Source organism: Pelophylax lessonae (assembly GCF_965119305.1).
Source record: "Pelophylax lessonae genome assembly, chromosome: 7".
NCBI classification, from domain to species: Eukaryota; Metazoa; Chordata; class Amphibia; order Anura; family Ranidae; genus Pelophylax; species Pelophylax lessonae.
Window position 1 is genome coordinate 39228453 of NC_138774.1, and position 17268 is coordinate 39245720.

General features: G+C 48.7%; 1 protein-coding gene across 1 annotated transcript; it reads right to left on the reverse strand.

The window, feature by feature from the left end:
- Window positions 1-211: 211 nt before the first annotated feature.
- Window positions 212-16666, reverse strand: LOC309560438 (rano class II histocompatibility antigen, A beta chain-like; the record flags this gene model as incomplete). Its single annotated transcript, XM_082264072.1, has 5 exons — window positions 16538-16666; window positions 11680-11938; window positions 5792-6078; window positions 393-506; window positions 212-303 (listed from the first exon to the last, which is right to left on the reverse strand). The coding sequence occupies exons 1-5, from the start codon at window positions 16608-16610 to the stop codon at window positions 212-214; spliced, it is 825 nt and encodes a 274-aa protein (XP_082120198.1). The 5' UTR covers window positions 16611-16666.
- Window positions 16667-17268: the final 602 nt, after the last annotated feature.

Sequence of the window (17268 nt, forward strand, 5' to 3'; positions counted from 1 at the left end):
ACCAATGAAAGAAGCATTCTTCCCACTCACTACCAATGCAAGGGGCAATCCTCCCACTGACCACCAATGTAAGAGGCATTCTTCCCAATGAAAGATGCATTCTTCCCAATGACCACCAATATAAGGAGCATTCTTCCAAATGGCCACCATTTTAAGAATTATTCTTCCTAATGACCAACAATGAATTGATTTTGGCTGGGTATCCTGAGACCTAAAATGTATTTCTAGGGTTCCCCTGGAGTAAAATTGGAGAGCAATCATTTGTATACTCACAATTTTGCTGCACAGGTAGGAATTTGACACCTGAAGACAAACAAACAGTTTTAAGAAGAATTTGTTGACTTTGCAGTTAAAAACACAGGAGTGAAATTACGGTAAGGTTGGTAAAATACCTTTTGTATTTCGCAGATACACAAGGAGCCCAATGATGAAGAAAACCAACCCCAGGCCAAACCCCACTAAACCAGTCAGCATCTTTCTTCGAGCAGATTCTGGTGTCTTGAATCCTACAAAAGCAAAAAGGACAATACAGTTCTGACCATAAATGTAGATCCTTTAATGGTGGGTTATTACACTGTTCAAGAAAAGCCCCACTTGGCACCAAAGTACTTCTCACTTTTACCAAGTTAATTGGTTATTCAGTTAATCTAATATTTTCCACCTCAAACTCAACCAGAAAAATACCAAAAGTCAGTGGCGTACCTACGGGGGGGGGCGGGCCGCCCCGGGTGCCACGCACTGGGGGGGTGTCAGGCTGCTCGGAATATCAGCCAGTGGGAAGGAGCTGCAGTTTCTAAAGTCCGCGCTGCTCGCGGGGGCGGCGGCCGGCGGGAAGAAGGTGAGCACTGAGCAGCCTCCTCCTGTGTGTCTGTGTGACTGGACTGGAGAGGAGATGGGACAGCTGGATATAGAAGGATTCATCTTTCCGTATTTCTCCTGCTGCCGTTGAATGGCCGATTCTCCTCTCCCTCCTGCACTCAGTTAGCGGCAGCAGAAGGAATATGTAAAGATCAAATCATCTATATGCAGCTGTCCCATCCCCTCTCCTATACAACTTGCTGGCCCCCTAGTGCTCTCCAGCCCCCCCTCCCCTTGCTCTTAACACCCCCTTCTCTTAACACCCCCCCTGCTCTTAACACCCCCCCCCCTGTTCTAAACACCCCCCCTGTTCTAAACACCCCCCCCTGCTCTTAACACCCCCCCCTGTTCTAAACACCCCCCCCTGTTCTAAACACCCCCCCTGCTCTTAACACCCCCTTCTCTTAACACCCCCCCTTTTCTAAACACCCCCCCTGTTCTAAACACCCCCCCCTGCTCTAAACACCCCCCTGCTCTAAACACCCCCCTGCTCTTAACACCCCCCCTGCTCTTAACACCCCCCCCTGTTCTAAACACCCCCCCTGCTCTAAACACCCCCCCCTACTCTAAACACCCCCCCTGCTCTAAACACCCCCCCCTGCTCTAAACACCCCCCCTGCTCTAAACACCCCCCCCTGCTCTAAACACCCCCCCCCTGCTCTTAACACCCCCTTCTCTTAACACCCCCTGCTCTTAACACCCCCCCTGTTCTAAACACCCCCCCTGCTCTTAACACCCCCCTGCTCTTAACACCCCCCCCTGCTCTTAACACCCCCCTGCTCTTAACACCCCCCCTGCTCTTAACACCCCCCCCCTGCTCTTAACACCCCCCCCCTGCTCTAAACACCCCCCTGCTCTTAACACCCCCCCCTGCTCTTAACACCCCCCCCTGCTCTTAACACCCCCTGCTCTTAACACCCCCCTTGCTCTTAACACCCTCAGTGCTCTTGCCCCCCAGCGCTCCTTAGCCCCCCAGTGCTCTTCAGCTCCCCGCAGTGCTTTTCATCTCCCCCCTATGCTCTCTGGCTCCCCCAGTGCTCTCCACCCCCCTGTGCTCCCTGCCTCCCCCCTCAGTGAGTTCCACCCCTGCGCCTTCCAACCCCCCTACAATGCTTTTCAAACCCCTCTTAATTCTCTCCAGTCCCCCCCCCCCCGCGCCCTTCAGCTCCTCCAGTGCTCTCTGCTTGCCCTGTGCTCTCCGGCCCCCCTAATGCTCTTCTCAGTCTCTGACCATCTCTTGGATCATGTCCTCAGTCTCTGACTATCTCTTGGATCATGTCCTCAGTCTCTGACTATCTCTTGGATCATGTCCTCAGTCTCTGACCATCTCTTGGATCATGTCCTCAGTCTCTGACCATCTCTTGGATCATGTCCTCAGTCTCTGACTATCTCTTGGATCATGTCCTCAGTCTCTGACCATCTCTTGGATCATGTCCTCAGTCTCTGACCAACCATCTCTTGGATCATGTCCACAGTCTCTGATCATCTCCTGTATCATGTCCTCAGTCTCTGACCATCTCCTGTGTGTTTTCTGCAGTCTCTGACCATCTCTAGTATCCCGTCCGTAGTCTCTGACCATCTCTTGTATCATATCCTCAGTATCAGATTTCTCTTGTATCATGTCCTCAGTCTCTGACCATCTCTTGTATCATGTCCTCAGTCTCTGACCATCTCTTGTATCATGTCCTCAGTCTCTGACCATCTCTTGTATCATGTCCTCAGTATCTGATTTCTTTTGTTTTAGGTCCGTAGTCTCTTACCATCTCTTGCATCATGTCCTCAGTCTCTGACTATCTCCTTTAGCATGTCTCCAATCTCCTACTCAAACTTAAACACATTGATAATAGTATTAGCTATCTGTCTATGCCAAAGGTAGGGAGGCAGAGAGTGCAAAAGGGGGAACTGTGATTAGAGAGACAGGGGGGGGGGGGGCAGACTGCAAAGGGCACTGTGATAGGGGGGCTGGGAAATTTGTGCAATAAATATTCTTGGAGACATTACAATTTTTTGCGGGTGTTTTTACATTTTAAAGTGGGGGGGGGGGGGGTGCCAGATATAGGATCCGCCCCGGGTGCCAAATGCTCTAGGTACGCCACTGCCAAAAGTGGATCTATAGGAAGCCACAAAACCCTGGTACAATGTATTCCAACAAAAAAAATCCTTGCTGTTCCCCAGGGACAAGTCTACAATCTGTGCGTAAAAAATCTGGAACTCTATTGTACTCTGAGAAATAAAGTGTAGGACTCACAATGCATAAGGACTTTTGGCACGGATGCTGAGTTTACATGTTGGCCAAAATACAAATACCTTATGATTTGTTGTGTGTTTTACTAATTTTTAAAGCATTTTAAAGCAATTGAAAACTGTGGGATTGTGTGAGAAAAAAAAAAAAAAACCTAGAGGAACTGAATTTATTCTCTTGAGAAGAGGAGATTAAGGGAGGAATATGATCAACATGTACAAATACATAAGGGGCCCATATAGTGAACTTGGTGTTGAGTTATTCACTTTAAGGTCATCACAGAGTTAAAGAGGAGAACTCTTTACATCGAGAGGAAAAGAGATTTCGTCTCCAAATACAGAAAGGATTCTTCACCGTAAGAGCTGTGAAAATGTGGAATAGACTCCCTCCAGAGTTGGTTCTGGCCAGCTCAGTAGATTGCTTTAAAAAAGACCTGGATTCTTTCCTAAATGTACATAATATAACTGGGAACTTATACTTATAGGTAAAGTTGATCCAAGGAATATCCGATTGCCTCTCAGGGGATCAGGAAGGAATTGTTTTCCCCACTGTAGCAAATTGGATCATGCTTTGCTGGGGTTTTTCGCCTTCCTCTGGATGAACTGTGGTTATAGGATTGTGTATATGGGATTGTATGGTAGGGTTGCGAGGGCTGACATGTTACCCCCATCTGTCTTCCAGGGTCGAATGCTCCGGTTATATGATTGGCTGGAAACCACGATGACAACACTCCCGTGCATGCGCGTCGGAGCCCTCGGTTCCAGCATGAAGCTCTGAAGGTATGGCAAGATTTGCCTGACCTTCAGAGCGCATGCGCCGGTGACATAACTGGCTGCATGCAGGGTGAATATCTCCTAAACGATATTCATTTCACTTACAGGTAAGCGTTATTATTATAGACTTACCTGTAGGTAAAAATCATACAAGGGAGTTTGCTATCGCTTTAACAGATGTGTTTAACATGTCTACCAGCTAGCATCTGAATGTATAGGCAACACTAAAAGTTTTACTTGAGCATCATGGAACCATAATTACAGTACATTCCCAATTTTGTAAATTAAACAGATTTGTCTATAAAAATGTGTGCTGAAAGATGAATCATGACTACGACTTATTTTGCTAACTGCACTGTCTGTAAAATGATATTTCATTATTTAAATAAAATGGACCTTCACCCAAGATAATAAGTTATTAGCACCCGATTTCAGCCACATCCCTCTCCTACATACATACAGATAAATGTTTTTGACCTTTTATGGGCTGCAGCGAAGCAATTACTTCTTTTCTCTCCCAGGCGAGAATGAAGTAGAACTCCTGCTGCATGCGTGCGGCCATATTCCATGTGTGTAGATGTGCCAAAAAGACCTTCAGGACAATTTTCGCATGTGCAGGAGTTTTCCCTGTGCATTCACGATGATGCCAAAGTTATGGAGGGCCCAGATCTCAGGTTGTGCAGCAGGCCTCTACCAGGTCCCAAAGGCTGGTGGAGCCCTTTGGCATACCTGCACATGTGCCAGATTTTCAAAGATGGTGGTGCTATGAGAAGGAGCAGGGCTGGCATTACAGAGACTAAAGTTTCTTTTTAAGTTATTCTAAAAACAGGGTGCTTTTTCCATTGTGAATAGAATAGTAAATGGTTAAAACTCCTGTCCTTTTATTCTTCAATCTGTGTCAATCTGTGAAACTTTATCTCAAGGACATGCTGGACATGGCAAAAGTAAAGTCCTGAGGCACACACAAATGCGCAGCCGCAGACCTGCGGGTGCTCGTACTATTGTGCGCAGGCACGCAAATGTACTAGCAAATTGCTGACCTGCAGCTATTCCTGAGTTCCTGTATCTGCTTCTGTATTTGATTCCTGTGATTGACCCAGCTTGCCCTGACCTTGCTTGAATGCTACCTGCCCTCACCTTGGCTTGTATCTGGATTTTGCTCTGCCTCCTGCTCATCTGCCAAGTTCTTCATTGCTGGCATATGCTTTTATACTGACCATTCTCTGCCACCTGTCCATACCTGTATCTGACCGTCTGTTGCTGACCTGGCTTGTCTGACCCTGCATCCAGTTATCCGCCTCTCCTGCTCAGCATGCTACCTGGTCCCTGCTGGTCCTTCAACTGCTGAGTGCTGCCAGTCCTTCTGCACCTGCAAGCTGCCCGTCAAGCACCTGCTGTCTGCCCAGTGCTGGGTCTGCTTTCTCTCCTGCCATCTGCTGTTCCAGAGATCTGATCTGCCTCTGGCGACGCACCTGCTACCCACTGCCATGGATGATGGAACATCTTTCAGGCACTCATTCCTCGTTGCAATCTTGGGGCCACTGTCGCAACATCAGTGTTCCTGGAGCCAGAACTATAAATGAGACCTTCCTCTACATGTCAGGCTCTGCCACAAGGTACGTGACACTTCCCTTAACTTCCTGCTTTATAAACACAACAGGAAAAGAGTGGTCATCTCTTTGAAAGAAATCCCCTCTCAGACAGTTCTCATTGTACTAAGTGTCCCCACTGGAAACATCCCCCATCCTATTCTTGTTACAACTCAAAACCCACTACTCTATTGAATATTTTAGAAAACAGTTTTGGCTTTAGAAACACTTTACCGTGGATGCAACAGTTTTGAGCAGGTGTCAGTATCCTTCTTCTGTAAACCTTGCTTTCATGTGAAAAGAAGAAAGTAGGGTTAGGTTAATCTTACTCCATTGTACTTCTCTAGGTGTGGTCCAACTGCTGTGCTCCACACGACAGGTGAAAATGTCCCCATGTTTTATGGTTGTCTCCAGGTCAACATGTATCTGGTATGTCCAATCTCCATCATCTAATAGCTCTGATGCTGTAACCGTATCTGATTCCTCCACCCCATTCTTCATCCAGGTGACATTTATCATTGGAGGAAAAAAGTTGTCCACAAAGCAGGTCAGTATGTTTTCATATTCCTGAACTGTTGATGGTGCATAGATAATCCTGATACTGGGTTCAGCTGTAAGACATGGAATTTATTTTTAACATAGCTTCATAGTTTCACAGTCGGTAAGGTTGAATAAAGACAATCGTCCATCCAGTTCAACCTCTGTAGGTGTGTGTGTCAGCGACGATAATCATTTCCCATATCCCTGTTCTTCGAGTTGCACATGCAATAGTCTTTTAAAAGTATCCATACTCCCCACTGATACCACCAATTGTGGAAGAGAGTTCCACATTCTTACCGCCCTGACAGTGAAAAACTCCCTACGCAGCTTAAGGTTAAACTGCTTCTCCTCCAATCTCATTGTATGGCCACGTGTCCTCTTACACTCCCTGAGACTGAATAGATTTTTTCCTAGCCTGGGATCACTATTAAGGTATTTGTAAATTGCTATCATGTCCCCTCTCAGGCATCTCCTTTCCAGCGAGAATAAACGAAGTGCTTGTAGTCGCTCCTCGTAATTAAGGTCCACCAATCCCCTAATTCGTTTTGTTGCCCTTCTTTGGACTCTCTCCAGCTCCAACACATCCCTCCTGAGGATTGGTGACCGGAACTGGACAGAATACTCCATATATGGCCAGACCACAGTTTTTTAAAGTGGTAGGATTATAGTTTTATCTCTGGTGTATATCTCCTTTTTATGCATGCCAATATTCTGCCGGCTTTGGCAGCTGCCACTTGACATTGCATGCTATTACTCAGTCTGTCTTCCACTAGGATCCCCAGATCTTTCCCCATTCTTGATTCCCCCAGTGATTCCCCTCTAGTGATTAGATTGCGTTTATGTTTTTAGCCCCCAAATGCATTACCTTACATTTCTCCACATTAAACCCCATTTGCCATGTAGTTGCCCACTCCATTATTTTGTTCAGGTCATTCTCTAAGATTTAAATGTCCTGATGTGAAGTTATTGCTCTGCCTATTTTTTGTGTTGTCTGCAAAAACTGAGATTGAGTTATTTATCCCAAGCTCTATATCATTTATAAATAAATTAAACAGAATGGGTCCCAGGACAGAACCTTGGGGGACCCAACTTACCACTCCAGACCAGTCTGAGTACACGTTATTTATCACCACCCTTTGGACGCACCCCTGCAACAAGTTTTCTATCCAAGAACAAACCTTATGGTCGATGCCTGCAGACCATAGTATATCATAATATATACTCTAAGAGGTTTCCAAAAGAGGAGCATGAGGAATGTTAAAGAGATGTGGTCACCATACTGTTACTGCCTCTATTGCATTGCCCCCACACCACTCTGCAGCAACTTGAGTGACACCGCAGGTGAGTGTTCCAATAAGGGCTTTTTTTCTCAGAAAATAGGTGCAGGTACCCCCCCCCCAATCTCTAATATAACCCCCCTTGAACATCTTGAATCTCCCCCAAGTCATCCCTTAAACCAAGTATCATTTTATGGTGCAAGTAAACAGAAATATTTTGGAACTTAGAGTATATCTGCCCACAGGAACAAAGGTAAAAGGTACGGCTATATTAAAATAAGTGTTGTCTGTTGCCTTTGTCCCCATTGAGGAGATTCCCTCGTTATAACTAAGTTGGTGACTCCTATACACTCCCTTGGAAACTAAAGGTGTTTTAGCTGGAGTTGTAACTTCATTTTATATATATCATATTTTTATGTTTGTATTTGTGAATTTAACACATCCCCTACACCAGCCTTTGGGTGCCTTCTGGGTTCTTCAGGGGTGCCTTGGCAAAATGCCTAAAAATTGCCCCAAATTGCTCAAACATTGTGTACAAGTCAGTGGATGGATCAAGCTTGCTTTTTGTTACACAAAGCCACAAGTATTCATTGTGCACATTTACACCTTGGGTACTGTGCAGGCCAGCCGCTAGCATCCCAACACCCGCTGATGTCATTGGTTGATGAGGAGGACATTGGGCACCTGCATAGCATCCTTGTTTGACGTTCATTCCTCTCTGTCAGCACTGGGGTCACGTGAGCCGTGTGGGGGGTAGAAAATGAGAAAGAAGAAATCCTGGAATACTAATCGGTGCCAGTGTGGAAAAGTGTACTTGCTTTGAAAGACTAAATCATCTTTAATGTTGGGTGTCCTACGTTAGGGATGGGCGACCAGTTCGGCCTGAGGATGGGCCCAAAGCTTTGCCCAATCAGGGCACTGTGTAAGCTGGTTGTTAAGGAGCGGGGCTGGGAAACCGGCCGCGGTGTCCTTACTATCGGATGAGTCATCAGCTGTCAATAAGTTTCCCCATTGACAGATGAATAAAAAAAAATGGCAGTAAAAAAATACACGAAAAAAAATGGTGTGGGGTCCCCCCCAAAAAAATTCATACCAGACCCTTATCCAAGCATGCAGCCCGGGAGGTCAGTAAAAGGGGAGGGGATGAGCGAGCACCCTCCCCCCAACCCATACCAGACCATATGCCCTCAAAATAGTGCTTTGGCCCCCCCACCCCTAAGCACCTTGTCCCCATGTTGATGGGGACAAGGGCCTCTTCCCGACAACCCTGAGCTGTGGTTGTCCGAGGTCTGCGGGTGGGGGGCTTATTGGAATTTGGAAGCCCCCTTTAACAAGGGGGCCCCAGATCCCCCCCCCCTATGTGAATGGGTATCGGGTACATCGTATCCCTACCCATTCACCAAAAAAGTGTAAAAAAGTAATAACCACAAGAAGCAGTTTTGACAAATCCTTTATTAAAAAATAAAATATAAAAAATAGTGTCCCTCAATGTAAATCCGTCGTAAATCACGATAAAAAAATAAACAAAAACTTAAAATGCACTTGCCATCTGCCTGCTCTGCACTTTGACATTTCTTATAGGGGCAAGGGGCGGGGCCACCCACCTACGTCACCCAGTGGCGCTGCCCCCTTCTGATGGGGCATGTTTTTTTTCTTTATTCCTCACCGGTTGGTGGCAATTGTAACCGCGAGTCATTTTAAATGGGATGTTTTTTGGGATGAATTAGAGTGGAAACTACGAGCCAGACCTTCTCATCCAACATCAATGCCTGACCTCCCAAATGCACTTCTGGAAGAATGGTCAAACATTCCCATAGACACTCCTAAACCTTGTGGACAGCCTTCCCAGAAGAGTTGAAGCTGTTATAGTTGTAAAGGGTGGGCCAACTGAATATTGAACCCTACGACTAAGACTGGGATGCCATTAAAGTTCATGTGTGTGTAAAGGCTGGTGTCCCAATATATATATATATATATATATATATATATATTTAAAAAAAAGTAAAAGTGAACTGTGTGAATCATTGTAACAATGCATCTCACTGCTCTTCACATAGCACAGGGGTGGTGAACCTACGGCCCGCAAAGTCATCTGGTCCGGCCCCCGAGCAGCTGAGTGTGTCTGTCAGCTGATCTGTCAGAACAGAGCCGATGTTTCCTGTATAGTTCCGGCTCCGTTCTGACAGTCTGAGTGAGTCACAGGCAGAGTGATATCAAATGCACTCCGCCTGTGACCAATACAGGAAAGATCGCCTCTTCCTCCAGCATGGCGGCGCCACTACACCTCTCCTAGCCAGCATTTCCCGCCAGCAACACACACAGCAGTACCAGCCAGAGCCAGCAGTACCAGTCAGAGCCAGCAGTACCAGCCAGAACCAGCCAGCCAGAGCCAGAGGTACCAGTCAGAGCCAGCAGTCCCAGCCAGAGCCAGCAGTCCCAGCCAGAACCAGCAGGACCAGCCAGAGCCAGCAGTACCAGCCAGAACCAGCAGTACCAGTAGTACCAGCCAGAACCAGCAGTACCAGCCAGAGCCAGCAGTACCAGCCAGAACCAGCAGTACCAGTAGTACCAGCCAGAACCAGCAGTACCAGCCAGAGCCAGCAGTACCAGCCAGAACCAGCAGACCCAGCCAGAGCCAGCAGTACCAGTCAGAGCCAGCAGTATCAGCCAGAAACAGCAGTATCAGCCAGAAACAGCAGTACCAGCCAGAACCAGCAGTACTCCCAGCAGTACCAGCCAGAACCAGCAGTACCAGCCAGAACCAGCAGTACCCACAGCAGTACCAGCCAGAATCAGCAGTACCCACAGAAGTACAAGCCAGAACCAGCAGTTCCAGCCAAAGCCAGCAGTACCCACAGCAGTACCAGCCAGGGCCAGCAGTACCCAGAGCAGTACCAGCCAGAACCAGCAGTACCCAGAGCAGTACCAGCCTGAGCCAGCAGTACCAGCCAGCAGTACCCACAGCACAGTACCAGCCAGCAGTACCAGCCTGAGCCAGCAGTACCCACAGCAGTACCAGCCAGCAGTACCTACAGCATGGTACCAGCCTGAGCCAGCAGTACCCACAGCAGTACCAGCCTGAGCCAGCAGTACCCACAGCAATACCAAACTGAGCCAGCAGTACCAGCCAGTAGTACCAGCCAGCAGTACCCACAACACAGTACAAGCCAGCAGTACCAGCCTGAGCCAGCAGTACCCACAGCAATACCAGCCTGAGCCAGCACTACCAGCCAGCAGTACCAGCCAGCTGTACCCACCAGCAGTACCAGCCAGCTGTACACAAAAGCAGTACCAGCCAGCTATACCCACCTGCAGTACCAACCAACAGTACCCGCCAGCAGTTCTTTTCAAATCTTACCACCACAAAGAGTTGACTGCACTCCAGACTGACCGACGCAAACCTGGAAAACCAGTTGTGAGTAGCAACATCATCAATACCAGCTAACATCACAAACCTCACCAAAGAGAAGCAGTTGCAGCCATCACATTAGGGGTGAGTTAATTAAATGTTTGACCAAATAAAACAGGCACATTTTTAAGCTGATAATTTTATACGGCCCCTGAATGATTTTATAAATACCCAAATGGCCCTTGGCAGAAAAAAATCCCCACCCCTGACATAGCACATGCATGTGATATATGTGGGCCGGTGTGAATGACCTCTTACTGCATTATACATATATATCTATATCAGGAGGATCTAGTAAAATACAGGTTAGAGGGCTGGGTCAGGTCTCTGAATTTTTTACTGGATCCACAAAGCAAGGCATTTGTATATACGGCTGAATATAACTCTTTATATAAGACTGAATATAAATCTGTATATAAGGCTGAATATAACTTTGTATATAAGACTGAATGTAATTCTGTATATAACTCTGAATATAACTCTGTATATAAGGATGAATATAACTCTGTATATAAGGATGAATATATCTCTGTATATAAGACTGAATATAACTCTGTATATAAGGATGAATATAACTCTGTATATAAGGATGAATATAACTCTGTATATAAGACTGAATATAACTCTGTATATAAGGATGAATATAACTCTGTATATAAGACTGAATATAACTCTGTATATAAGGATGAATATAACTCTATATATAAGGATGAATATGACTCTGTATATAAGACTGAATATAACTCTGTATATAAGGATGAATATAACTCTGTATATATGACTGAATATAACTCTGTATATAAGGCTGAATATAACTCTGTATATAAGGATGAATATAATTCTGTATATAAGACTGAATATAATTCTGTATATAAGACTGAATATAATTCTGTATATAAGACTGAATATAATTCTGCATATAAGAATGAAAATAATACTATATATAAGGATGAATATAACTCTATATATAAGGCTGTGCTCCGGTACTCACATTTCCGGTCTATGGTTTTTGGTTTGAGGATCTGGTAGTTGTATTTGCAGACTGCATTCCGTACTCTCTAATATACCGGTCTGGCTGTTGAGGTATTCTGCCTGTTCTCTCCCCAGCTTGGTCCTCCCGATGAAGAATCCTCTATCACTATCAAAGTACATGAACTCCTCCTGATTGTAAACGTGACGCTCCATATACCTGATATCCTCCGTCCCGTTCCGGTAATAACACTGAGCCTTATTCTGATACATGAAATCATCTGCAGGGAGAGAACACATAGTGGGGGTCATCATCATACCGGGGTCACAGTGGGGGGCCACCTCATCGTCACATCGGGGTCACACTGGAGGGTCACTTCATCATTATACCAGGGTCACATTGGCGAGATTACCTCATCATCACATTAGGGTCACACCGGAGGGGGGTCACCTCATTATCACATTAGGGTCACACCAGAAGGGGACACCTCATCATCATACCAAGGTCACACTGGAGTGGTCACCTAATCATCACACCAGGGGTCACACTGGAGGGGTTACCTCATCATCACACCAGGGGTCACACTGGAGGGGTCACCTCATCATCACACCGGGGTCACACTTGAGGGGTTACCTCATCATCACATTGGAGTCACACTGGAGGGGTCACCTCATCATCACACCGGGGTCACACTGGAGGGGTTACCTCATCATCACACCGGGGTCACACTGGAGGGGTCACCTCATCATCACAACGGGGTCACACTGGAGGGGTTACCTCATCATCACATCGGAGTCACACTGGAGGGGTCACCTCATCATCACACCGGGGTCACACTGGAGGGGTCACCTCATCATCACATCGGAGTCACACTGGAGTGGTCACCTCATCATCACACCGGGGTCACACTGGAGGGGTTACCTCATCATCACACCGGGGTCACACTGGAGGGGTCACCTCATCATCACACCGGGGTCACACTGGAGGGGTCACCTCATCATCACACCAGAGTCACACTGGAGGGGTTACCTCATCATCACACCAGAGTCACACTGGAGGGGTTACCTCATCATCACACCGGAGTCACACTGGAAGGGTCACCTCATCATCACATCGGAGTCACACTGGAGGGGTTACCTCATCATCACACCGGGGTCACACTGGAGGGGTTACCTCATCATCACATCGGAGTCACACTGGAGGGGTCACCTCATCATCACACCGGGGTCACACTGGAGTGGTCACATCATTATCACACCAGGGTCACACTGGAGGGGTCACCTCATCATCACATCGGAGTCACACTGGAGGGGTCACCCCATCATCACACCGGGGTCACACTGGAGGGGTCACCTCATCATCACATCGGAGTCACACTGGAGGGGTTACCCCATCATCACACCGGAGTCACACTGGAGGGGTCACCTCATCATCACATTGGAGTCACACTGGAGGGGTCACCTCATCATCACACCGGGGTCACACTGGAGGGGTTACCTCATCATCACATCGGAGTCACACTGGAGGGGTCACCTCATCATCACACCGGGGTCACACTGGAGGGGTTACCTCATCATCACATCGGAGTCACACTGGAGTGGTCACCTCATCATCACACCAGAGTCACACTGGAGGGGTCACCTCATCGTCACACGGGGTCACACTGGAGGGGTTACCTCATCATCACACCGGGGTCACACTGGAGGGGTCACCTCATCATCACATCGGAGTCACACTGGAGGGGTTACCCCATCATCACACCGGAGTCACACTGGAGGGGTCACCTCATCATCACATTGGAGTCACACTGGAGGGGCTACCTCATCATCACATCGGAGTCACACTGGAGGGGTCACCTCATCATCACACCGGGGTCACACTGGAGGGGTTACCTCATCATCACACCGGGGTCACACTGGAGGGGTCACCTCATCATCACAACGGGGTCACACTGGAGGGGTTACCTCATCATCACATCGGAGTCACACTGGAGGGGTCACCTCATCATCACACCGGGGTCACACTGGAGGGGTCACCTCATCATCACATCGGAGTCACACTGGAGGGGTTACCTCATCATCACATCGGAGTCACACTGGAGGGGTTACCCCATCATCACACCGGGGTCACACTGGAGAGGTCACCTCATCATCACACCGGGGTCACACTGGAGGGGTTACCTCATCATCACACCGGGGTCACACTGGAGGGGTTACCTCATCATCACATCGGAGTCACACTGGAGGGGTCACCTCATCATCACACCGGGGTCACACTGGAGTGGTCACATCATTATCACACCAGGGTCACACTGGAGGGGTCACCTCATCATCACATCGGAGTCACACTGGAGGGGTCACCCCATCATCACACCGGGGTCACACTGGAGGGGTCACCTCATCATCACATCGGAGTCACACTGGAGGGGTTACCCCATCATCACACCGGAGTCACACTGGAGGGGTCACCTCATCATCACATTGGAGTCACACTGGAGGGGTCACCTCATCATCACACCGGGGTCACACTGGAGGGGTTACCTCATCATCACATCGGAGTCACACTGGAGGGGTCACCTCATCATCACACCGGGGTCACACTGGAGGGGTTACCTCATCATCACATCGGAGTCACACTGGAGTGGTCACCTCATCATCACACCAGAGTCACACTGGAGGGGTCACCTCATCGTCACACGGGGTCACACTGGAGGGGTTACCTCATCATCACACCGGGGTCACACTGGAGGGGTCACCTCATCATCACACCGGGGTCACACTGGAGGGGTTACCTCATCATCACACCGGGGTCACACTGGAGGGGTCACCTCATCATCACAACGGGGTCACACTGGAGGGGTTACCTCATCATCACATCGGAGTCACACTGGAGGGGTCACCTCATCATCACACCGGGGTCACACTGGAGGGGTCACCTCATCATCACATCGGAGTCACACTGGAGTGGTCACCTCATCATCACACCAGAGTCACACTGGATGGGTCACCTCATCATCACACCGGGGTCACACTGGAGGGGTTACCTCATCATCACACCGGAGTCACACTGGAGGGGTCACCTCATCATCACACCGGGGTCACACTGGAGGGGTTACCTCATCATCACACCGGGGTCACACTGGAGGGGTCACCTCATCATCACACCGGGGTCACACTGGAGGGGTTACCTCATCATCACACCGGGGTCACACTGGAGGGGTCACCTCATCATCACACCGGGGTCACACTGGAGGGGTTACCTCATCATCACATCAGAGTCACACTGGAGGGGTCACCTCATCATCACACCGGGGTCACACTGGAGGGGTCACCTCATCATCACACCGGGGTCACACTGGAGGGGTTACCTCATCATCACACCGGGGTCACACTGGAGGGGTCACCTCATCATCACACCGGGGTCACACTGGAGGGGTTACCTCATCATCACACCGGGGTCACACTGGAGGGGTCACCTCATCATCACAACGGGGTCACACTGGAGGGGTTACCTCATCATCACATCGGAGTCACACTGGAGGGGTCACCTCATCATCACACCGGGGTCACACTGGAGGGGTCACCTCATCATCACATCGGAGTCACACTGGAGTGGTCACCTCATCATCACACCAGAGTCACACTGGATGGGTCACCTCATCATCACACCGGGGTCACACTGGAGGGGTTACCTCATCATCACACCGGGGTCACACTGGAGGGGTCACCTCATCATCACACCGGGGTCACACTGGAGGGGTTACCTCATCATCACACCGGGGTCACACTGGAGGGGTCACCTCATCATCACACCGGGGTCACACTGGAGGGGTTACCTCATCATCACACCGGGGTCACACTGGAGGGGTCACCTCATCATCACACCGGGGTCACACTGGAGGGGTTACCTCATCATCACATCAGAGTCACACTGGAGGGGTCACCTCATCATCACACCGGGGTCACACTGGAGGGGTCACCTCATCATCACACCGGGGTCACACTGGAGGGGTCACCTCATCATCACACCGGGGTCACACTGGAGTGGTTACCTTATCATCACATCGGAGTCACACTGGAGGGGTCACCTCATCATCACACCGGGGTCACACTGGAGGGGTCACCTCATCATCACACCGGGGTCACACTGGAGGGGTTACCTCATCATCACATCGGAGTCACACTGGAGGGGTCACCTCATCATCACACCGGGATCACACTGGAGGAGTCACCTCATCATCACACCAGGGTCACACTGGAGGGGTTACCTCATCATCACACCGGAGTCACACTGGAGGGGTCACCTCATCATCACACTGGGGTCACACTGGAGGGGTCACCTTATCATCACACCGGGGTCACACTGGAGGGGTCACCTCATCATCACACCGGGGGCACACTGGAGTGGTCACCTCATCATCACACCGGGGTCACACTGGAGGGGTCACCTCATCATCACACCGGGGTCACACTGGAGGGGTTACCTCATCATCACACCGGAGTCACACTGGAGGGGTCACCTCATCATCACACCGGGGTCACACTGGAGGGGTCACCTCATCATCACATCGGAGTCACACTGGAGGGGTCACCTCATCATCACATCGGAGTCACACTGGAGGGGTCACCTCATCATCACATCGGAGTCACACTGGAGGGGTCACCTCATCATCACACCGGGGGCACACTGGAGGGGTCACCCTTCCCCCGGGGCAGACTGTTGGTTGCTCCTATTACCTCCCCCAGCCTACAGCTATGTTCTGACATTTTATCCAATGTAACACATGAAGTAGAAGTGATCTGAGCACCAATCACACAATACACCCCCGATTACTGAGATACAGACACAATTATTACAGAAATCGTCCCATATACATTACCTGGATGGGAGGCTGATGGTGATGCCAGCAGAGATAGAAGAGAGAGGAGCACCGGGCAATACACAGGAATCATCTCTGCTGGGCTCAGTGATCTCACACACTGTATTCTCCATCTGATAACATTGTATCACTTACATGTCACTTCACATGGGTAACTGACCAATAGGATGCCTCAGCTGGCAGCATCATTAGTTTCCAGGTAGACAAGATCTTTGTGTAAGGATCTGCTGCCCTCTACTGACTGTATTTGTAAGTGACTGTGCTGCTACACGTGTTTCCCCAAAATAAGACCGGTGTAACGTGAGAATTACCTACCCCGTGAGAAAAACCTACCCCTCGATTTATCTTTTCATACAGCCGCCGCCGCTTTTATATTTAGTAGCCGAGAGGAGGGAAGTGACCGGGACAGGAGCGGAGATGACTCATAGTGCAGCACAGCTGTTTTAATGTAACTGCTCGCGTTACACAGACTGCCGTGAACCGGAAGTGACGAGGGGTAGGTTTTTCTCACGGGTAGGTAATTCTCACGGAACACCGGGTATTATATTAATTTTGGCTACAAAAAACACACTAGAGCTCATTTTCAGGGGATGTCTTATTTATTTACGGTATGTACAAGGACGATCTTAAAGTGGCTGTAACCCTAAAAAAAAAAAATATATATATATATATATATATATATATATATATATATATACAGTGGGTACGGAAAGTATTCAGACCCCCTTAAA